This window comes from Gossypium arboreum, chromosome 11, assembly GCF_025698485.1.
Source record: "Gossypium arboreum isolate Shixiya-1 chromosome 11, ASM2569848v2, whole genome shotgun sequence".
Lineage (NCBI taxonomy): Eukaryota > Viridiplantae > Streptophyta > Magnoliopsida > Malvales > Malvaceae > Gossypium > Gossypium arboreum.
In genome coordinates this window covers 71,637,765-71,660,705 of record NC_069080.1, presented here as the reverse complement: position 1 = coordinate 71,660,705, position 22,941 = coordinate 71,637,765, and the positions used below count along the sequence as shown (strand labels likewise).

The following is a 22,941-nucleotide window of genomic DNA, read 5'->3' as shown; positions in this document are numbered from 1 at the left end:
AATATTATAATTCACTTGGTTTCTTATTCTAATTCTCAGAAACGTGGTGTTTCCAATGTTCTTCAAGTTTTGATCCCCGAGCTCAGGTTCGATTTTTGCAAACTTGTTCAACGAACAACTTCGGATGAAATGTTTGTAAGTTTGAGGTTTTTCGAAACAGTGGACAACGAACCAGACAAAGTCGTGTGTGGGGAAAGATGGAGGGGGTGGCAATGGCACCAAGTAGGTAGGTGAAGGAGAGAGATGGGTTTTAAATTTTTGTTTACCAGGTCATTCTAATTTAACGAAAATGACCAAAATGATCGAATTATGTAACATGAATACTTTAAATCATAAAATTTTTATTTTGATGCCTAAAATGAAAATGTTTGATAATTAAATGATCATCTATGTAATTTATCCTAAATTTTTATAATTTATTTTATATAAAAAATGCATGCACACAAGTAGACTAATTTTACTTATTTCTCGATTATTATGTTTTAGTTTCCTTATCATATTATATGGATAAAATATTAATTAAATAATTTTTAATGCGAAATTGTTTAATATAATTTTTATTAATAAATACACAGGATAAGAAATTAGTAGATATTATATTGAAATCTAACTAATTTATTTTACAATTCTATTCTTACAATTTATATAATAAATAAAATTCAAATTCATGCAAATCATTCATGTAAACTTCTAAGCAATCTTTGTGTTTAATCGTCATAACTTAGCAAAAATCACTAGGGCATTTTTATGTGTACAACTCTACTGCACCTAAATTATTTAATTTCATTGAATTCACGATTTAATCTTTGAATTATACAATTTTTACGCTTTAATCATTTTATTTTAGTTTATAAAAATAATCAATAAGAATCAATAAGAATATGACACATGAGATAATATCATCCACTTTAGTATTTTTTAGAACAAATTAGGTTAAAATGATAGTTTAAGTACCATTATAGACTAAATAAAAATTTAGATACAGAAGTAAAAACATATTTAGTTCAGTTTTTGATGTTTCCTTTTCCATTTGGATTTCCACCATAAGCTCCTTCGTGTGAGGTTGTGATGAGATCAAAACTTCTTTTAACATGGCTCATGTTAATTTTAGTAGTTACCCAGAATGTTTTCATATTTTATGTAATTTCTAAGTGTTTTATATGTTACGAATTACATAATTTTTAGAGGATTCTCATGTTAAAAAAAATTCATTTTAAGCAACTCTTTCATGTATTACAAATATTTTTAGAATTTTTTCATATTTTAAGCGATCCTGTCATGTATTTTGAATTACTTAATTCCTTATAATTTTTCATATTTTAAGAAAATTATTTCATATATTACAAATTACTTAATTTCTTAAAAGCATTTCATGTTTTACAAATTTATTTTCTAAAAACCCTTTCCTTTCATGTTTTAAAAACTTTAAAATTGATATATTACAAATGAGCTAATTTCCTAAAGTTCTTTAATGTTTTAAAGTACTCTTCCAATTTCTTTAATGTTTTCAAGTATTCTTCCAATTTGTAAGTGACTAATTCATGTACAACCAATTACTTATTTTTTTTAAAAAAAAATAAGTTAACCCTTTAAACAGCTTACTCTAAATTGTAAATTGTTTTTTTACTTAACGGTTCTAATCAGCTGTTCATATTTTTCCAACCACATGAGAAGCTAATTCTAGTGAGCTCTTTCTGGAGTCCCCCGACCTCCTGTCTGATCAATCGAACAAAGCCACCCTTATACATCCTTTAAGATCACATTACGCTGCCAAATAAGCACCACCGGGCTTTACGCATGCAATGCATTAAGACTATTGAATAAATAGGTTATTGCACTAGACAATATTCGAGTCTTTCGACTTTTGATTTGTTTTCTAACAAGTAAATTGTGTTACCTGGTATGAGGTGAGTTTTGAAACTTATTAACCTTGAAATTAGATTAGTCCAGTAAATATGGTGATGCAACTAACTTTCAGAGTACTGTACCCTACGATCGACTTCACAAATCCTGCCCCTAGGTGGGGTTTAATTTTACAGTGCACAGATGCAACGGGGCGGCTGGCAGCATTCGGATTGAAAGTAAACAGTTCAAGCTAAAATATGCACCAATATCTGACCCTTTACAGCGATTAAAACCCAAATTTCATCCATAATATCAGCTCAATGAAATGGGAACTCAATAGCAAGTGCATGAACAAAAAAGATTCCCACTACTAATCCTGCTTGCATGATAACTCATGCAAGATGAGATAGTTTTGCATTTTTAACTGACCAGTTGCTTCTTTTTTCTTTTTTTTTTTAATTATAGCAAAAAATGACAAAGGAATTCCCCAATTCAGAAAGTTGACCTCCAAAGTCACTGGAAAACCGAAAGTGAATTAGAGAATTATAGGAAGTTTCGTATGTCCAATGACTTTACATCAGGCATTGCCTCATCCTTGAATTCCTCCCTGAACATAAAAAGTTATTATAAGGGGAAAATAAAGCATTTCATCAATTATGCCATACATTGCATACAATGATACAAACAAATCATTCATCCATTTGGCAGCAAATACCAGACAGATAATGGTTTCGTTGACTAAACTGTGTTAGATGTATGATTCAGAAAAAAATAATATGTACATTTTTTAAATTTCTTTTCTTTTATGTTATACAAACTATCATGCTTCTTTCATACGAAACAGTAAATTGTAAATGTCTCCTAGCTGCATGCGTATCTCTCAGATTAACCTAAACAGAGAAGATAGCTTGAAAGCTTTACAAGATATGAGTAATTTGGACCCATGTCTATGTGCAAGTGTAGACAAGAAAAAAAGCAATTACTTTCCTAGCAGCTAACCCAATTCCATCCAACCGCATAAATTAATTAAGTCCCAGGGCCACTACATAAGAAATGTAGTGTGAAAAAAGAGAGAAATTCATCATTGTAAAACGAAAGATCTTTAACGTACCGCTTCTTTTGTGTTTCCATTGCTTCAAGAGCATCCTTCTTCAGCTCCTCCAATTGTGCCTTGGAGATTTTTAGTTCTAACTGTTCTTCATACTTGGGAAGACCTTCCTTCCGGATTCCAAGCCTGTTAAGGCACACAATTAGACATAAAAGACAAACATAACTCTGCATTCCTTTAGGGAAAGAAGCAAAAGCATAAATGTAAAATTTCTCAGGAATCAACTATTAAAACATAACTCTCCACATTAATTAAGGGCCAAAAGCAATTTTAAAGCTCTACAAAGCTCATAACCACGTATAGTAACCAGCGATTCTGTGAAATTGGACTAGAATGTAAAATCATGCATTACTAAAATGGATCAAGAATTCATAATTGTACAGAATGAGCCCATTGTTGGAAATTCATAAAGAATCCCACTAGTTCTGAGTCCAAAAACATTTTTAAATTCAGAAATCCTAGTCAATGTTTGAAAGAATTAAGACATAATTAGTTATTGAGACAAACGATTACTTTTTATTGATCTTGTCAAACTCTGCTGTAAGAAGAGCCATTGATTGCTTGTCATTCCTCAAAAGAGGCTTCTTGATTTCTTTTTCGACTTTATCCAAAGCATTCATCATCATAGCCTCAGCACAAAGGTCATCAGTGAGTCCTCTACTGCAGAAGGTAAAAAAATGATATAAAATAAACAATAACTGTTTTAATCATAGAGCAAGCGTAGACACTAGTACCATTGAAAATAATACTTGGGAGTTCATGAAAAGAAAATATGAAATAGTCAGCATCAGCTGTTACTGACAACATCCAAGCTCAATTCAACTCTAAAAGGGAAATCCCTTGCAAAACAGGACTCAAGTAATTTAACCTTAAGTGAAAGCTATACTTATTCTTTGCATAATCACATAAACATGCTACCATAGCGAAAAAGGGAACAAAATTAACTATGAATTATGGTATTCATCACAACATTAAGGATTTAAAAACAATATACAACTAACTCAAAGTAGGGAGTAGCATACTTGATCCTTATATCCTTCAGGATCAATAAATATGTTCGAGCATCTGGAATGTCCTGAGTTCGTGTTTGGATGGTGTACTGGATGCGCTGAGATTCTGAAAACAAGTCAGCCCTGCATGAGGGGAAAATTTAGAGGCAAACGCATTATAAACCAGTGAATGCATGCACATTTAGAGCCAAACACTATTTCATCCTTTTTAAAGAGGCAAGATCACAAACGGTAAGGAAACAGAATAATAGAACAAATGTAGTAGGGTAATGCCAATTGGCCACGTATTTAAAAATTAATCTCTCTTGTACTATTGTTTCAACTTATGGAGTTATGTAGTGAAATCTTATTATAACTTGAAGAACTTAAGAAGGTTAAAAGGATTCTTTTCAACAACCAATTTAAATAAGAGTGCAAATTAAAGCAGGGAATTAGCTATCCCATTGAAAAACAATCTTAAACCAATTTGGCATGCTCATTTAACAGCTAAATTTGAACCCCATTAAGATTAGCTCACTAAGGCTTATCAAACCAGTTCTCAAAGCAATTAACTAAATAAAGTCTTCTTGTACAATCTTCTTATTGACTTAAAATCTGAAACTATAAAAAGAACAAACCACTGGTGAAGGTACAATACCCCAAAAGTAAATAAAAAGTATGACAGGCAGTGAGAGCTGTAGCAATTACAGAGTTTCAAAAAGGTTATTTTGATGTTATTTCTAAAACCAATGTACACAATTAAATTTAACAACAGCAATTTGGTTTAATCCCTTACTCTTAGAGTATATTTAAGTAGTTTGTTCTCGCATTTCCCTCATTACTGGCACTTTTATAAGTATACACTAAGGGTGGTTCATATTGGTTTTTTTTTTTTTTTTTTTTTTTGGAGCCGGAGGAGGGTTGGCAAATATTGAGCACTCTTTGTAGGGCATTGATGAAGCACTACAGTAGCCTAAACATTCGGGGCAGGATCAAAGAACCACTCATGATCCCTGTTTCTACTTTCTACCCTATTGCCTTACCAAAATTCTACCAAGTACAAACATACAATTTAATATACATGAGATAAAAACAGAGGTGCAAATGTTCAGAAGGAATTGAAGAACAAGTCAGCAACGACAAAGGAAAAAAAAAACTTTACTTCTGCCTAACTGTCTTCATAACCTTTGCATACTGAGAAACAGCAACAGGGTCATCTGGGTCAATGGTGATCTTCTCCTTCCTAAATATTCCCAATGCCGCCTCATATTTTGCCTTAACCTCCAAAAAGATATTTTTCAATATCTCTTTTTTATTAAAGCCAAAGAAATTCGTCAGAAAGTTACCAATTAACAACAGATAACAGAAGCATCAAATGACTTCACCCCATTAACCCATCTTGTTTCCCATATGCATCAAAAACATCAGATCCTCTAGCATTAAGAACATCAAATCATAGCCATAAATATGCACCAAGCATACAAATCTATAGTCCACATAAACACAAGTAATAATGAAATTGCTACTATTAGCATAATATGGGTTAGAAGTGTATAGGTCAACAATCCAAATTAAGGTCGAAAGCAATGCAAGCATCTAGATGTTCACTCACCATCTCCCTTATTAGCAATGGGAGCAGCAGCCTCTTTGGCATAAAAACGAACAGGAATGGTATTCTCCTTTTGTAGAATAGATTGACTACCACAAAGCTGTACAAAGAACAATGAGATTATTTAAAAGGGAGAAAAAAGAAAAGACATCAGAGGACATACCGAATTTAATAACTTAAAAGAAAAAAAAAATTAAATATCGGATCCTATAATAACTTTTTTAGCCATTGTGGCTGTTATCTTGCTTAATATTTGTCACTACATCTAAGCCACTTTTCCGAAAAGAAAAAGGAAAAACAAAAGAAAGAAAATCATTTCAACATTTTGTCGTGAAAGAGTAGGGTAAAATGTTTGGGAACTTGGATTCCAAAAATAATTTAAGTTGTAAGATAAAACACATAATCAGAATATTCATCATTATTTCTCAAATTCATAAATTAGATGCCTACTTAGAAGCGAATTGGAAATTCCTATAGACATTTGACATTAATAGATATTCAATCTCAACTATTTTATTAATAATATATGCATCTCTCTCTCACAATTTACATGGTAGATGAACAAATAAAAATCCCCAAAATTTTAAGTACTCGAGTAAAGCACTTTGACTGCACCTGTGCTTGCTTTGCCCAAAAAAGAAGAGGCAAAAATGGTTAGGCCTTGGGAGAATTTTGAGGAAAAAACGAAAATAAATTCCAATTTCAAATAAGAATTTCGACAGAAATGATTAAAAAAAATCCAATATTTAATTAATCATAAACATTAATCTAAACTTCAAGTTTCTATTTCACTTAAGTAATCCTACCACTAAGAATTTAAAAAAAAAAAGAGTAGGAATTTAAAAAAAAAAAGTAAGATTAGTGAAGTTTGAGCAGATCCACTAAACAAACAAAGCTCGAACAGACTAAAACCAGAAAAACAACATTTTGAATCATAAAGATCGAATGAAAAAATAAAAGGATGATGTAAAGATAGAATTAATAGAATAGAAAGAAATTAAGGAATCGTGAATGGGGATCTGGAGCAAACAAAAAAAAAAACCTGGCGAGATTTTGAGAGGATACGAGCAGAGAGGGCCATGATCGGAGAACTCAATTAAACTTTTTTCGTTGGATTAGGGTTTTTGAATATTTGTTTGATAAAAGGGAATCGCTATAAGATGCGAGGTTTCTATCGTGTGATGATGCTGGTGATTCAGGAGTTGATGTGCTTTCGATTTTGACCGTTGGATCTATTGATTAATCATCATCCAGTTCTATACTTGCCATGTGTCCCTTATATCTCTACGCGGTTTTTTCTCCCTGCTACAGCTCCGAAATATCAGCTACGCTGACCCGATCCGTTTAACTCACCTAATGTGGATTATTCAAAGTTGTTGATGGGTTAAACTTTCGCATAACTCCATATACTATGCGTGTGGATTTAGCCTTATATTCTAATTTAGTAATTTTTAATAATTTTAAAATTTTAGTATTTACCTAATAAAAATTATTAAATTTATTAAGCTTATTTCTATTACTTTTTAAAATTTGACTTGACAAACATATATTATCACATATATGTTGTGATGTCATCTTTTATTTCCACATATTATGCATAAAATGTCAATTATGAATTTAAAGACTATCGTTCATATCAAGATTGAAATTTTAAATTCAAAAATTTAAGGACTAATAACTTATCTAATTGAATAACATTGACCAAATCTACGATTTTAGGTTTGGTACAAGACTAATAACAAAATTTGACCAAACAGATTTAACTACTACCATTTGGTCATGACTAAAATATCTATACTATTATTTAAGCTCCTAACTAAGTTGGTGTCACGAGTCAACTGTGCACCAACTCGATTAAGAAAATTATAGAAATATCAATTCATAATTAAAATAAGTTATATATTCAAGGATACATAAGTTTTTTATTTAAAAATATCAATATGTTAGGATTTGAACTCACACCCATTAAATAAGTAAAACATTTAATTTACCACTAATTTAAAAATTTATTTTAATGTTTTTATTCATTTTAATTTTATTATACACACTTTATTACCTCCATCAATTGTATATCTATGCTATTATTTAAGCACCTGACTGAGTTAGTGCCACGAGTCAACCGGGCATAACTTGATTAGGAAAATTACGGAAATATGCATCCGTAAATAAAATAAGGTATAGGGTATTTTAAACTTTTATTTTAACAAAAACTAATAAAATATGCATATAACAAGATTTGAACTCACCCAATTAAATCAATAAAACCTTAAATTTACAGACACCAAAATTTTATTTTAATGTGATATATAAATTTTTTAAATGTGCATGATTTATTATCTTCATAAGTTGTATCTATACTTACTATTAATAAGATACAAAATTTTCAAAATATCTATCATTTATTCCTCTCCAAGCCAATAAATGAGTGAATTTCTGAAAAATACTGAATTAAAAAAATTTACTTAATTAGATTTTTTTCGAAAAATTACGAGACTAGACTGAAATAACAAAAATGCTTCTAGCTTGAAGTGTTTTCAGCTGATTTGTAGGAAAATGCTTCCAGTTTCCCAATGGTCACCGCTCCCAATGGCTATCCTAGCCAACTACTATTTAAATAGCCATTGAAAGCCCCCTTAGTGGCTCTTTTCTTTTTCTATATAAACCCGTCCAGTTTTTTCATTTTTTCAATTCAATCTCAACTCTCTCTCTCACATTCTCAAATCTCTCTTAAATTTCTCTCAAGTCCCTCTTAAATTTTCACTTAATTTTTATTTCTCTTTCACCTCTCTATTTTTATTAAAATTGTATTAAGATTTTCTTAGCCTATTGTTTCTATTACAATTTATTTCGTGTTTTTCGAAATTAGTAATGGCAAAATCTTTAATCCATTTGGATGAGAAGCACATTTTAGTATATCAATTGCAAATGGTAAGAATTTTTTTATTATATTTAGTCTAATTTAATTTAAATATTTTTATTGTACTAAAATTTAATAATTTGTAGTTTTTTATATGTAGTTTGAAAATCAAATTTTAGATATGTATATTCGTAAGTTACCTGCTCCTCCATCATCATTAATTAAACCATACTTGAGAGATGCGAGATTTTTGCACGTGACCCGTATGGGTAAGGGGTGTAAATTGGACTCCACACTTATAAGCACTTTGGTGGAAAGGTGGAGACCTGAGACACACACATTCCATTTTCCATACAACGGGTGTACTATCACTCTCGAGGACGTCCAGTTATAGCTCAGGTTACTAGTGGAAGAGCCGGTCGTGATTGGTTCAATTGTCGCAGTCGATTGGAGAGATGTACACAACAACTTTTGAGGGGGTTTCAGATACGATTTAGGGAACTTGGATAGATATGAATTAGTTGAAAAGGAATTGGGGTGGGCTCAATCGGATTCAAGTGAAGTATAAAGAGAACAACACGCTCGGGCGTACATCCTTATGATCATCGGGGGTCTCCTAATGTAACACCCCTAACTTTTTCCATCACCAGGTTAGGGTTACGCTCAATTCAAATTGAAATAATTACACAAATTGTCTAATATCATTCAATAAATCCTTTAAATCAAGTAGGAAATACATTTATGGACCTTAAATCGAGCCTATGGGGCTCTAAAAATAATTTGAAAATAATTAGGGGTCATTTTGAAAAAAATAAAAAAATATGGAAAATTTGAAAACAGGTGTCACACGTCTGTGTGACAGAGCCCAGATCATGTGGCTCAAGAATATGGTTGTATGGCTACTTCACATGCCCGTGTAGCTACTTCACATGCCCATGTACGTTGACTAGGTAACAAATTGTGACTGTGTAATATAAGGTCACACGAATGTGTGGCCAGATCATGTAACTCACTGTGACCATGTAGCTCAGAGTCACACAAGTGTGTCACCAGGCCATGTAACTCTTTGTGCTTATGTGGTTCAAGATCACACAATCATGTCGCCAGGCCATGTAACTCTCTGTGCCCATGTGGACCAACCTGCACTAAAAACAAATAAGGCACACGACTGTGTGACAGCTCGTGTGTACCTTAAAAAGTTTGCAAAACAAGGCACATTTTCATCCAAAACTTAGGTAACAAACGAAATCAAAACCAACCAATTCCATATCTTAAAAACACATTTAACAATCCTAAAACATGCCAAAACATTCATCTTAAGTGCCTAACCAATTTGCCCTCGTTGACACCACAATTCAAACACCTAACAATACACAATTAAAGCTATATTTCATGTCAAAAGCATTTCCCAAATAGTTTGCATTTAAACTCATAAACCAACTTACATTCAAGTCAAAACTTACCATTTCTCTCCTCATCCATTCACATTCATATGTACCACAACTAAACCACCTATATAAGGTTTACACCAAGTGAACAAATAGCATAACAATACTATGAACATACAATGTCTAGAACATGATCACATATAACTATTATGTAAACATCATTTCATCCATCTAAACATTACCATATATATGACACAAACAAAACATATACAATTTCCCCTATTATATGCCATATAAGCCAAAAGTAAATGTAAAAAACTACCAAAAGATAACCTGATAGTGTGATTTCTTCGAGTTGATCCGATTGTCTGATTTTCATAAATCGCTATCTACAAGGAAATAAGATAAAAAAACACGAGTAAGCTACTATAGAGCTTAGTAAGTTCAACAGTTAAAATGATAAACTTAACAAATTTAATAACAATAATAATAGACACTACTTTCTGTTCAACCATCAACACAAACAAGTGAGATTATATTTGATCACATACGAGTTACATAATAATATTATCGTACAATTTCAATAAAAAACCAAGTCTCAATCTTATCGAGATATTCATAAATAAGCTCTATACAATTCGTTAACAAGACATTTAACACTGGAAATGTTGCTTTATGAACAAAATAACAGATACGAGTACATAGTTATCCACCCAAAACACACCAAGAGCTCAAATGAGCCAATCCAATCGAGAACACGCCTTGGCACCAAGTGCCTAGGATGAAGGCTAACATCCCTCCGAAAACATGCCTGGACATTAAGTGCCAAGCCTGAAGTTTTACATCTGCCCTCGATAATACATCAAAATCACTTTAATATACCCGACAGTTCGTAACAAATACTGAACCTTGATATATTCAGTGTATAAACACAAATAAGGAATTATTGCTTCATCACATATCAATCCCGTACAGTGCACAACCTATTGGCATGCTAATCATACTCTATCCTACATTTATTCTACCAAGAAATATTATCACTTAACAATATTCCAATAATTTACAAATTCAATTTATATTAATTACATTAAACATTAAACAACCAATTTCACATTCGATATACATTTCAAATTAAATTAAATTAAACCAAACAAACTTACCAGGGCTAAACTGCAGTAATGGCAAAAGTCCAGGGACTATTCTGAAACCTTCACTTTTCCTCGGTTATCAACTTGTTCTTGATCTATAATAAAATTTTATTTCAATTGTTAACCTCAATTTCGTATACAATTCAATTTAATACATGTGACTTCTTATTTATAATTTTTCACATTTGGTCCAACTATTTACACTTTACTCAATTTGGTCCTTAAGACCAAAACAAGCCTATTTCTCATAATTGAATTTTAAACCCACTGAACGTAATTTTTAACCATTCTAGAACAACCCTAAAATTTTGAATTTATCAAGAAAAACCACGTCTATTTTAATTTATTTTCAATTTAATCACTAAACATAAAATTGATAAAAATCACTTTTCAAACTAGATCATAATTATCATCAAGCTTCATGCTCAAGAACTAACATTAAGAAAACTTCAAGAACATCAATGCTAATTTTTCTAAACTTTGATAACTTCACAAATTAGTCCCTAAACTAGCTAGATATAAAGACAACGATCACAAAAATACAAAACTCATGAACAATAAATCAAGAAAATACTCAAATGCATGGAAGAGAAACAAAGCTAAAATATTAAGGTCTAATATGGTGTTTCGGTTCTCAAATAGGTAAATGGAGAAGATGAATACTATTTTCTTTTTTTTATTACTTTAATGTTAAATTTCATAATATATTACCCTATAATTTCAATTATACTAACATGACCAGCCACTAGCTTTAAAAATGGGCCAATTGCCTTTGAAATCTTTGTAACAATGTTTTCCCATCATTAAACTCCAATAAACTATTATAAACTAACTTTTAAACTTTTTACAAATTAATCCTATTTACTTAATTAACAATTTTATGTTAAAATTTTTTAACCAAAATTTAATACAACACTAATAACTTCGTAAATATTAAATAATTAATATTTACGAACTGATACGTCAGAATTTGGTTTCAAAACCACTATTTTTAACACCATTAGAAAATGGTGTAACACCCTTAACCCATATCTATCGCCAGAACAGAGTTACAGAGTATTACCAAACAAACAAAAAATTAAATCATTCAATTTATACATCAATGCAATCATAATCTAATTTCATTCAAATACATTCATAATGTTCCTTAATCAGACCCTCGAGGCCCTAAAAAAACTATAGAAACAATTCAGGCCTAAATCGGAAAATTTGGAAAGTTTCGGAAAAAGTTGAAAAATTTGGACTGCAAGGGTCACACGGCCATGTGGCCAGGCTGTGTGACTCACATGGCTGAAACACACGCCCGTGTCTCAAGCCATGTAACAATTGAAATAGGGACACATGGTCGTGTCCCAGCTTGTGTCTGTGCTCGTGTAACTCTCTGACTTGGGTCACAGGGCCAAGCCACACGCTCGTGTGCCAGGTCGTGTAACTCCCGAAATGGCCTCACACGCCCGTGTGCTAGACCATGTAACTTTTGAAATACAACCCTAAAAACCTATAGGAACACATCGCCATATCATGGCCGCAGGTCGTGACATACGATTGAGACACATGCCCGTGTCCCAGGCCGTGTAGACCTAAAATGAGCCTTAAAATACAAGTTTACTATTTCAAGTTTGCTTGAACCTTAAGAAACTCAAATACCAACCAAAATACCTATTCAAAATGACATTGATCAAGCTAAAAGCACACCAAAATCAACCTATTAAGTGCCTAACCAATGTACCCTGATTGGTACCACAATTATATATAATTATACATCAAAATAAACATCAATTCAACTCATCAATTCATTCAAGCTAATACCTATCCAATATACCTATCAAAGGTACCCCGATCACAACATTTCCTTAATGCATATCATTCATATTAGCATAGAAACTATACTTCATTCTCATGTATTATATAAGTTGACCATTTACACAAAATATCATGCATAATATTTACATAAATCAAAAAATTAGCAATAGAAACGCAAAAGCCTATTACATGCCATATAATTTGAAATAAACGGTCCAAAAACTACATAATTGAGCTGGATAGTGTGACTTGAGTGCCAATTGATCATCCAACCTTTCGACTATCTACAATGACATTAAACAACACAAGTAAGCTTAATGAAGCTTAGTAAGTTTGACACATTAAACGATAAATCTTACCGAAGTAAATACAACAATTCAAACAACAATAACCAACCATGAGAATTTCTTATCATCCACAATTTCAACCGATTAATACATCTATGTTCAGATCAACGTTCAATAAATAAAAAATCTTTAAAAATTCATTAAATATATTACCTTACTGAGATTTTTCATTCGAAGAATGACTTACGGATAAGAGTATATCATCAAATCAATCGAAAACACCAGACAGAAGCTCAAAAGAGCTAATCCAACCAAAACACACCAGACAGAGAGTATAACAAGACAGTTCACAACAAATGCTGAACCTTAGTTTACTCGGGTAATATACAAATATATCCCTCCAATACCATTTCAATTCCAAATCCCCGTAACACACCAAATCATGTTTGTACTCTATCCCGTGTTTAATCTAAACCGAGCATCAAATTCAATATTATATCTCAAACTACCACTCATTATCAACAATTAATAATAAATATATAAGTTTTACCATGTTCATGTACTCAAAAATTAATATTGATGTTAAATTCTAAACTTTACGAACTTACCTGGACTGAATTATAGTAATTGCAGAAGTTCAGGGACTATTTTGCTATTTTTCCTTTCCACGAGTATTTACGATATCTTGATCTAAAATGTAAATTCCTCAATTATTAGCATACATTTCATATTCCAATCCATTTTGCAATTAATACCCTTTTATTTTTTGAATTTACACAATTACCCTAAATTTTTACAATTTTTGCAATTTAGTCCCTTAATTTCAAATTCATCAAATTAACTATTTTTCTCAAGTCAATATTTCATCCAAAAATACTAGGCCCTTAAACAGCGCCCAATGAACCTTAAATTTACTTCCAAACCCTAAAATTTTGTCATTTTCACAATTTAATCCTAAAAATCAAAATCTAACAAAAATCACTTTACAAAATCATTAAACAACACAATCAAAGGTTCAAATACATGGTATTCATCAAAAACATTCAATATTCATCAATGGAAACTTCAAAAAATTTTAACAGAATAAAAAACAAAGGTATGAACTAGCTGGACCTAATTGCAACGATCTTAAAAACATAAAAATTACAAGAAACTGAATCAAAATGGACTTACATGCAAGAAGTTAAGCCAACTGAAGCTTCTCCTCACCTTAGCTATGGCTTTTGGCCATTTGAAGAAGAAAAATGAAAGTGATTTTGTTTCTTTCATTAATTAAAATTGTTTTAATTTAGTTTAATTTACAAATTTGCCATTATAATCTCATAATTTATAATATCATTACTTTTTCATTTTCCTTTATTTAACCGTCTAACTAAATTCATTAGGTCTAATTTACCATTTAAGTCATTCTTCAATTAACTTTCAAGCTATGTAATCAACTAAATACAATAATTACTAAGTTTTGCACCTTTTACAAATTAGTCATTTTTCTTTAATTAACTATCTAAACGTTAATATTTTGAACCAACTTTTAATACGACTCTAATGACTTCATAAATATTTTAAAAATAATATTTACAAGTCGACATGATGAAAATTTGTAGTCTCAAACCATTGTTCCATCACCACTGAAAATCGGGCTGTTACAACTCTCCCTCTAGGTAATTTCGTCATCAAAATTGTTACCTGAAAATAGATTCGGATACTGTAATTTCATTGATTCCTCGGTTTCCTAGGTAGCTTATTCTGAACCATGATGATGCCATAAGACTTTTACTAACAGGATTCTTTTATTCTGTAGTTCTTTGAATTCCAGAGCTAAAATTCTCACTGGTTCCTCTGAATACGTCAAAGCTGGCTGTAGCTCAATCTCACTATGAGGAATCACATGCGAATGATCAGATCTGTATCGTCTCAGCATCAAAACGTGGAACACATTATGAATTTTTTCGAGTTCAGAGGGCAAAGCTAATTTATAAGCTACAAGACTGATTCTTTCAACAACTTCTTACGGTCCGATAAATCTCGGACTCAACTTTCCTTTCCTACCGAAACGTAACATTTTCTTCCACGGTGAGACTTTTAAGAAAGCTCGGTCACCAATAGCAAATTCTATATCTTTTCTTTTCAAATTCGCATACAATTTCTGACGATCAGATGTAGCTTTCAAGCAATCTCGAATAACTTGAACATTGTCTTTAGTTTCTTGGATCAAATCAATTCCCACCATTTTGGATTCACTCAATTTAGACCAATACAATGGTGTTTTACTCTTTCTTTCGTAAAGAGCTTTAAACAGTGCCATTTTTATATTGGATTGATAATTGTTATTATATACGAATTCAGCTAACGGTAGGTACTTTTCCTAGTTACATTCAAATTTGAGTATGCAACATCTTAGTATATCTTCCAAAATCTGAATCACTTGTTCCAATTGCCTGTCAGTCTGAGGATGAAACGCTGTGCTGAAATTATGCTTAGTGCCTAAAGCTTCATGAAGTTTGCTCCAAAATCTCAATGTAAATCTTAGATCTCGATCTAAAATAATAGATGTTGGAATTCCGTGTAATCTCACAATACTAGATACATATAATTCCACTAAACTCTAAAGTGAGAAATATGTTTTAATCGGAATAAAATGTACCGATTTAGTCAATCTGTCAACAATTATCCAAATCGAGTCTTTTTATCTCTATAAACCAGATACAAAATCCATCGTGACTCGCTCCCACTTCCACTCAGGAATCATAACAGGTTGTAGTAAAACCAATGGTACCTAATGCTCTGCTTTTACCTGCTGACAAATCAAACGTTTAGCTATAAATTCATAGATTTCACATTTCATACCCGACTACCAATACATTTGTTTCAAATCACAATACATCTTCATGCTACGTGGATGAATAGAGTACGTACTACTGCAAGCTTCAGAAAGAATATAATGTTTTAAATTTAGATTATTTGGAACACAAAATTCTATCGCGATAATAAAATGTACCATTATCATCAACACTGTATTCTAAACTCAAATTATTCTGAACCATCTGTCGTTTCAACATTAACTTCGGATCTTTATCTTGCAATTTTCGAATTCGTTGTAGAAACATGGGTTTCATTCTCAACTTTGCTAATACAAAACCATCTTTATTCAGAACTAAATGAGTGTTCAACGATCAAATTGCAAATAATGACAATTATTGACTGAGTGCATCTGCAACTATATTAGCCTTTCCTGGATGATAATTAATAACCAGATCATAATCTTTCAGTAGCTTTAACCACCATCTCTGTCTCAAATTTAGTTCTTTTTGACTCATCAAATACTTTAAACTTTTGAAATCTGTAAACATGTGACATTTCTCACCGTATAAATAATGTCTCCAAATTTTCGAAGTGAAAACAATCGTGGCCAGTTCAAGATCATGGCTATGATAGTTCTTTTCATGCTACTTTGACTAACGAGAGACATAAGCTACTACTTTCCCTGCCTGCATAAGCAACAACCCAAACCGTTGAGAGATACATCACTAACAACAACATACGCTACCCTAGATTCAGGCTGAGTCAACATTGGGGCTTCCATCAGCATGTTTTTCAACTGGTCAAAACTCTTTTGGCACTTATCGAAACAAACAAACTCAACATTTTTCTAAAGCAGTCAAATCATTGGTAAAGCAATTCAAGAAGTTTTTAACAAAACGTCAATAGTAACCTGCTAAACCCAAAAAACTTTACACTTCTGAAACATTCTTTGGAGTTTTCCAATTCATCACAACTGAAAATTTACTCTGATCAACTAAAATCCCGTCAGCTGATACTATGTGACCCAAAAATCCAACCTCGCTAAGCTAGAATTCACATTTACTAAATTTTACGTACAATTATTTTTCTCTCAAAGTTTGTAATACGATTTCGTGATGTTGAACATGCTCGGATTTTATCTTAGAATAGATTAATATATCACCAATAAACACAACAACAAATCTATCCAAATGAGGTTGAAAAACCCGATTCATTAAATCCATAAAAGTAGTAGGGGCATTTTTCAAACCAAATGGCATTACCAGAAACTTATATTGACCGTAACAAGTTTTGAAAGTAGTCATTGACACATCATAGTCTTTAACCTTCAATTGATAATACACGAATCTAAGATATATCTTCAAGAACACTATGACACCTTTCAGTTGATCAAACAAATCATCAATACGTTGCAAGAGGTACTTATTTTTAATAGTGACTTTGTTCAACTCTTTGTAGTCTATACACAATCTCAAAGAGCCGTCTTTCTTTTTCACAAACAACACAGGTGCACCCTAGGGAGATATGCTCGGTCGAATAAACCCTCTGTCTAATAACTCTTGCAACTGTGCTTTTAATTCTTTTAATTCAGCTAGTGCCACACGATACTGTGATATTGATATCGGTGCAATTTCAGGAACCAAATCAATCACAAACTCAACTTCACGATAAGGAGGCAATCCCGACAACTCTTCAAAAAATACATCAGTGAACTCACTAACAACTAGTAACTGATCTAGCTTCGCTTTTAAATCTATGGATCAAGAATGTATGCTATAAATGCTTCACTACCTTTACGTATCAATCTCTGAGCAGAAAAAACTTAAATAATTCTAATAACATCTTTCGGACTCTCATACTCAGCTGAAATCATTTCTCCTATCTAACATTTCAAATCAATCCATTTCTATCTACAGTTTACTACAACATCATGCAACGGTTGCCAATCCATACCCAGAATAACATCAAATTCCCAAAAGTGTAGCAACATCAAATCTGTAACATCCTAATTTTGGGCCTAGTCAAAATAGTGGTTCAAAACCACAAATCCGATAAGGAAAATTTTATTTTTATTATATTTTTATGGTCTAAAATTTCATGGAATGATTTCGTGAAAATTTTATTCGAAAATTTTGACGTTTGGGCACTCAATTTAGTCAAAAGGACTAAATCGTAAAAAGTGCAAAAGTTGAGTTCTACATGCTAGAGGCTTCCACTTGTTATGAAATTTTAAATTGGAGGTCCTTATATGGTAATTAGACCATTGGTTAAGTTGGTGGACAAAAATGGACATGGTTAGACATGTTTCCAAAGTTTTTCATTAAGGGTATTTCGATCATTTAGTTATTAAAATGAATTAAAAACAAAATTAAAAGCCAATTTTTGTTCATCTTCAACCTTTTGGATGAAACATGCATGGAGAAACCATGGATGGGGTTTTTCAAGCTTCCAAGCTCGATTGTAAGTCTGTTCTAGCCCCGTTTTTAATGATTTTTACGTTTTTGTAATCCCCGTAACAAGATCTATCTATTTCTACCATTAATTTGAGCTAGGGTTCATGTTTAAAAATTGACCCATGTGTGACATGCATGAATTTTGATGTCTAATGGTAGAAAATGAGTGTTGGGTGTTAAATAAACGACTTTTACCAAGCAATTTTCGATGAAAATGTCCGAAAAGACCATTTTGTAAAAGTTGTAAAAGTGGTATAAAAGGGTGCTTTGATGAGAATTGTAGTTTTCTATAGTTATTAAAATGGTTTGGCTAGGCCTATAGAGTGAGAAAATTGAATAAAAATCACTTTACGAGCCTAGGGGAAAAAGTGTAATTTTGACAAAGTTTAGGGGCAAAAATGTAATTTTTTCAAAATATGGTTTTTGGATCACATTAAATAATGTGACTAATAATTAGACTAAATGTGATATTATAGATCAAGGAAAACGAGGATTGGGCCTAGATCGGGTGAAAAATAGAAAATCGACGGTTAGGTTCCTTTTTGCTATTTTGGTCCCGAGGTAAGTTCGTATGGTAATAATGATAATGTAATATCATGCTTGAATTGTAATTATATATTATTATGGAATAAAATGTATGATTTAATATATTAGAAGAATTTATGGATGATGAATATGATGTGGAAAATGTGATGAATGTTAAATTACTATTACATGAGTTATGTGAATTGCTACACTGTTGTACCCGACAAGATTTCGATAAGTATGTTCATGTGATTAAATAAGCATGATATTCATGTTATTATTGTTACACTTGAAATCTATTTTGCTATGGTTGTATTGATTTATATGTTAATGATATTGTGTATAGGAACGTGATGTACCCATGAAGTAATCGATAGCTCAAATGTCGATAACATGTGATTGTATGATTAAATATAATGGAAATTTGATGAAACATGATATTTCTTTGAAATTAGTAAGTTTGTATGTAAATAATATATCAATTTTTTTTATGTTATTATCTTTTGTTATTATATGAGATGTAGCTGCCTATAGAATGATCATTTGATGTAAATTATGAATTGAAATTGATTATGGATAAATTGGTAAAATGTTGAAAAGTGAGGAATTTCCCGGTTGAACCTTCGAAATAGAAATGATACGAATGATACATTGAGAACACATGTGTAGTACTATGTGTAGGCTACTATGTGTTTAAGATGGTTTTAGGTCACGTGTGTAGTACTAAGTGCAAGCTACTACGTGTACTAGATAGTTAGGTTGCATTTGTAGTACTAAGTGCAGGCTACTATGCATACCCGACAACTTTGATCACGTGTGTAGTACTAAGTGCAAGCTGCTATGTGTACCAGATTGTTAGGTCGCATGTGTAGTACTAAGTGCAGGCTACTATGCATACCCAATAGCTTCGATCACGTGTGTAGTACTAAGTGCATGCTACTTCATGTATCAGATGGTTAGGTCACGTGTGTAGTACTAAGTGTATGCTACTAAACATACCAGATTGTTAGGTCACATGTATAGTACTAAGTGCAGGCTACTATGCGTACCAGAGAGCTTTGGTTAGAAGGGTGGTAATATGTACAGGCCACCGGGTATCTATTATTATTTCGATGAGTTCAACGGGAAATTTACTAAGTAAAAATACATATGAACATGACTATGTAATGAATAAGTGAAGGTTCGTGTGTGTAAACTTATGAGCAATGTGTTCTATATGTGATCGAACTTTGGTAAAATTGATATGGAGTAAGTGTTATAATGAAAGTTACTACAAAGAAAACATGAAAGAGTGAAATTTAGTAATAAAACAGTTTTGGACAGCAGCAGTTGTGTGACTTTGAAAAATCACCAAAAATGGTGGAAATTGAATTATAAGTTGAATAAGATATGAAATAAAATCTTATTGAGTTTATTTTCATATAAAGGAAACGGTGTAAGAAAAAGAATTTCATATTATGATATATCTGAATTTTTGTGAGACAGAGTCAGAATGATTTCAGAATCCCCTGTTTTTATTTGGGAAAATAATTAAAAATTGTACAAAAATAATTATGGGTTATAATTTATATGCTTAAAATCCTTAATGAGCCTGTTTTCTAAAGAAACAAACAAGAACATTATCCAAATCTTGTACGAAGAGATAATTATTTTTTAGAGCAGAGGGGTCAGAACTGTTAAACAACAAAACATGGGAGACTTTGAATAATAAACTGTACTTATTGGCTAGACCAAAAATTCTAAAAGTTTTATGATAAGAAGATACGTGAGCCTAGTTTCAAAAAAAATTAACGGATCTTAATTTGGAGTTCCGTAGCTCCAGATATAAATAATTTAATCACTACGACTCGAGAAAATAGCTTGACTGGATTTTGAATAAATAGAAAGAATTTGAAAATAGCATGTTAGTACATTGCTTATTATTTTTCATGCGAGCTTACTAAGCGTAAAGCTTACTCCCTCCTTTCCATTCCTTAGTGTTCTCAGGTTGGCTTAGGGTTGGATATCATCAAAGGCAGCATCACACTATCAAGCCAATACCTTTGGAGTATTTGTACATAAGTTAGAAATATCAAGTGAGTAACATGTATAGGGACTTAGTTTTATAACATGTGTTATTATAATTTGGCCAAATGTATTGGCCTATAGTGAGCTATTGATTACGACTTGTAAATCTAGCTATTCATGTTGTGTCTAATAATTGTGATGTGAATATGCCTGTTTGCCATGCATGATTGGTAATATGTCATGTGTGTTGAATGCATGTTTTATGACCAATCGAGGTGGTCATGACTATGAATTAAATGTGTAATGTAGAAATAAAATGATAATGCCTTGAACATGGACGTTTGATGGATAGTTTGGTAACCATGGTACAATGGTATAAAGTGAGAAATAGTAATAATGTTAAATTGAATATGGAATTGGTGTAGAATGTCTTAGTCAAGCATATTGTTTTATGCATGTGAAATGGACACTATATAAAGTTATGACTTGGCTAGAAGGTTATACTTGATGATAAGTTGGAATTAAATACACATGTATAATAAGGTATTCGATAAAGCCAAATGAATAAGATATGGTGTGTCTAGACTTGATTTAATGTGAGAATGTGTAACACATGTATGTTGCTAAGTAAATGAAATGTCTGCATCATATTTGAGGATATTGAATGCTTCTGGATCCATGTTTGTGTGTGTGCATGTAAAGAGTGACAAAAAGGCTTGGACAATAGCCTATGTGCTGGACACAAGGGCAAAGACATGACCATGTGTCTCAGCCGTGTGGAAGACACGGTCTAGCACACAAGCGTATGACTTGGCCGTGTGACCCTTATTTGTTTGCTGACGTCATAAACAGAGAGTTACACGGGCTGAGGACACGGGCGTGTCCATAGCCACACCGGCGTGTGAGACCACACGGCCTACCCACACGAGCGTGTGACTCTCCAAAACATGAAAATTTTTCTAAGTGATGTAAGACTTTCGAAGGTTCTTGGTTTAGTTCGAACCCCTTTTAAAGTATGATTTGAGTTTCGTAGACCCAAATAAGGGACTATGTACATATGATTGAATACTTTGAAATATGAATGAAATTTTATGGTCGGGTTTGCATGATTGATTATGTTTAAGTCTAGTAATGCCTCGTATCCTGTCCCGTCGGACATGGGTAGGGGGTGTTACAAAATCAGCATGGAATTCACAGCCTTTAACTTTCAGTAGACATTTACGACAAACGAAGTTAACTATCACACTCCATCCTAGTGGATTAGTAACTTGAATATTATAATCAGTAGATTCAACAGGTAGTTTCTTTTTCATTACTAATGCAGTGCAAATATAAGAATGAGTTGACCTAAGGTCAATCAATGCATAGACAGTAACATCAAAGAGATAGAATACACCAACAATCACATCAGGAGTAGCATCTTCCTCTCTAGCTCGAGTAGCATATGTGCGAGTAGGTGTTCTAGCCTCTGATCAAATAATAGTGTCTTTTGCCTTGGTACAAGCAGTCTTAGCAACACTATTCTGACCCGGATATCTACCTTTCTAAGATGTAGACATTTTTTTTCTTTCTGATCTTCATCTTCTTTTGGTGGTTTAGGGCAATTTTGAATAAAATGATCAGTCGACCCATGTCTAAAATAGACTCTCGACTTAGCTCTACACTTGCCAGGATGATATTTCCCATAATATCTACAATTGGGCTTTGGAACATTTCATACACTTCCTACACTATCAACTGGTTTACTAGGAACTTTGAAATCATGATGAATCGACTTATTTTTGTTCGAGTGCTCAAACATTGAGGTAGCTCGGCTACAATTGTAACACCCCTAACCCGTAACCATCGCCAGAATATGTTAAGAGGCATTACCGGATTTGCAACTCAATTCAGAATAATCATTTATCAATTATCATCTCATTTCAGTAACTATCATTCAATCACATTCAAAATGTACTTAAAACGAGCAATTAAAGCTTAAAACATGCACTCGGGAGTAAATTGGTAACATATTAAAATTTTATGAACTTAGAAAAATTTTCACATTTCAAGTATCACATGTCCGTGTGAACAGGCCGTGTACCTCACATGACTAGCAGATACGCCTGTGTCTTAGATCG

At 32.3% G+C, this 22,941-nt stretch overlaps 1 protein-coding gene across 2 annotated transcripts in view; it reads right to left on the bottom strand.

Moving 5' to 3' along the window:
• Positions 1–2,131: 2,131 nt before the first annotated feature.
• Positions 2,132–22,941, bottom strand: part of LOC108453690 (probable ATP synthase 24 kDa subunit, mitochondrial) — a 76,393-nt gene continuing 55,583 nt past the window's right edge. For both annotated transcript variants that reach the window (XM_053021958.1, XM_053021957.1), the window contains exons 2-8: positions 6,594–6,663; positions 5,555–5,651; positions 5,105–5,249; positions 3,976–4,086; positions 3,467–3,613; positions 2,957–3,079; positions 2,132–2,452 (exon numbers count right to left, since the gene is read on the bottom strand). In XM_053021958.1, coding sequence (XP_052877918.1) covers positions 2,389–2,452; positions 2,957–3,079; positions 3,467–3,613; positions 3,976–4,086; positions 5,105–5,249; positions 5,555–5,651; positions 6,594–6,632 — 726 coding nt within the window. In that variant the 5' untranslated portion in view covers positions 6,633–6,663 and the 3' untranslated portion in view covers positions 2,132–2,388. The remainder of the gene's footprint in view (positions 2,453–2,956; positions 3,080–3,466; positions 3,614–3,975; positions 4,087–5,104; positions 5,250–5,554; positions 5,652–6,593; positions 6,664–22,941) is intronic.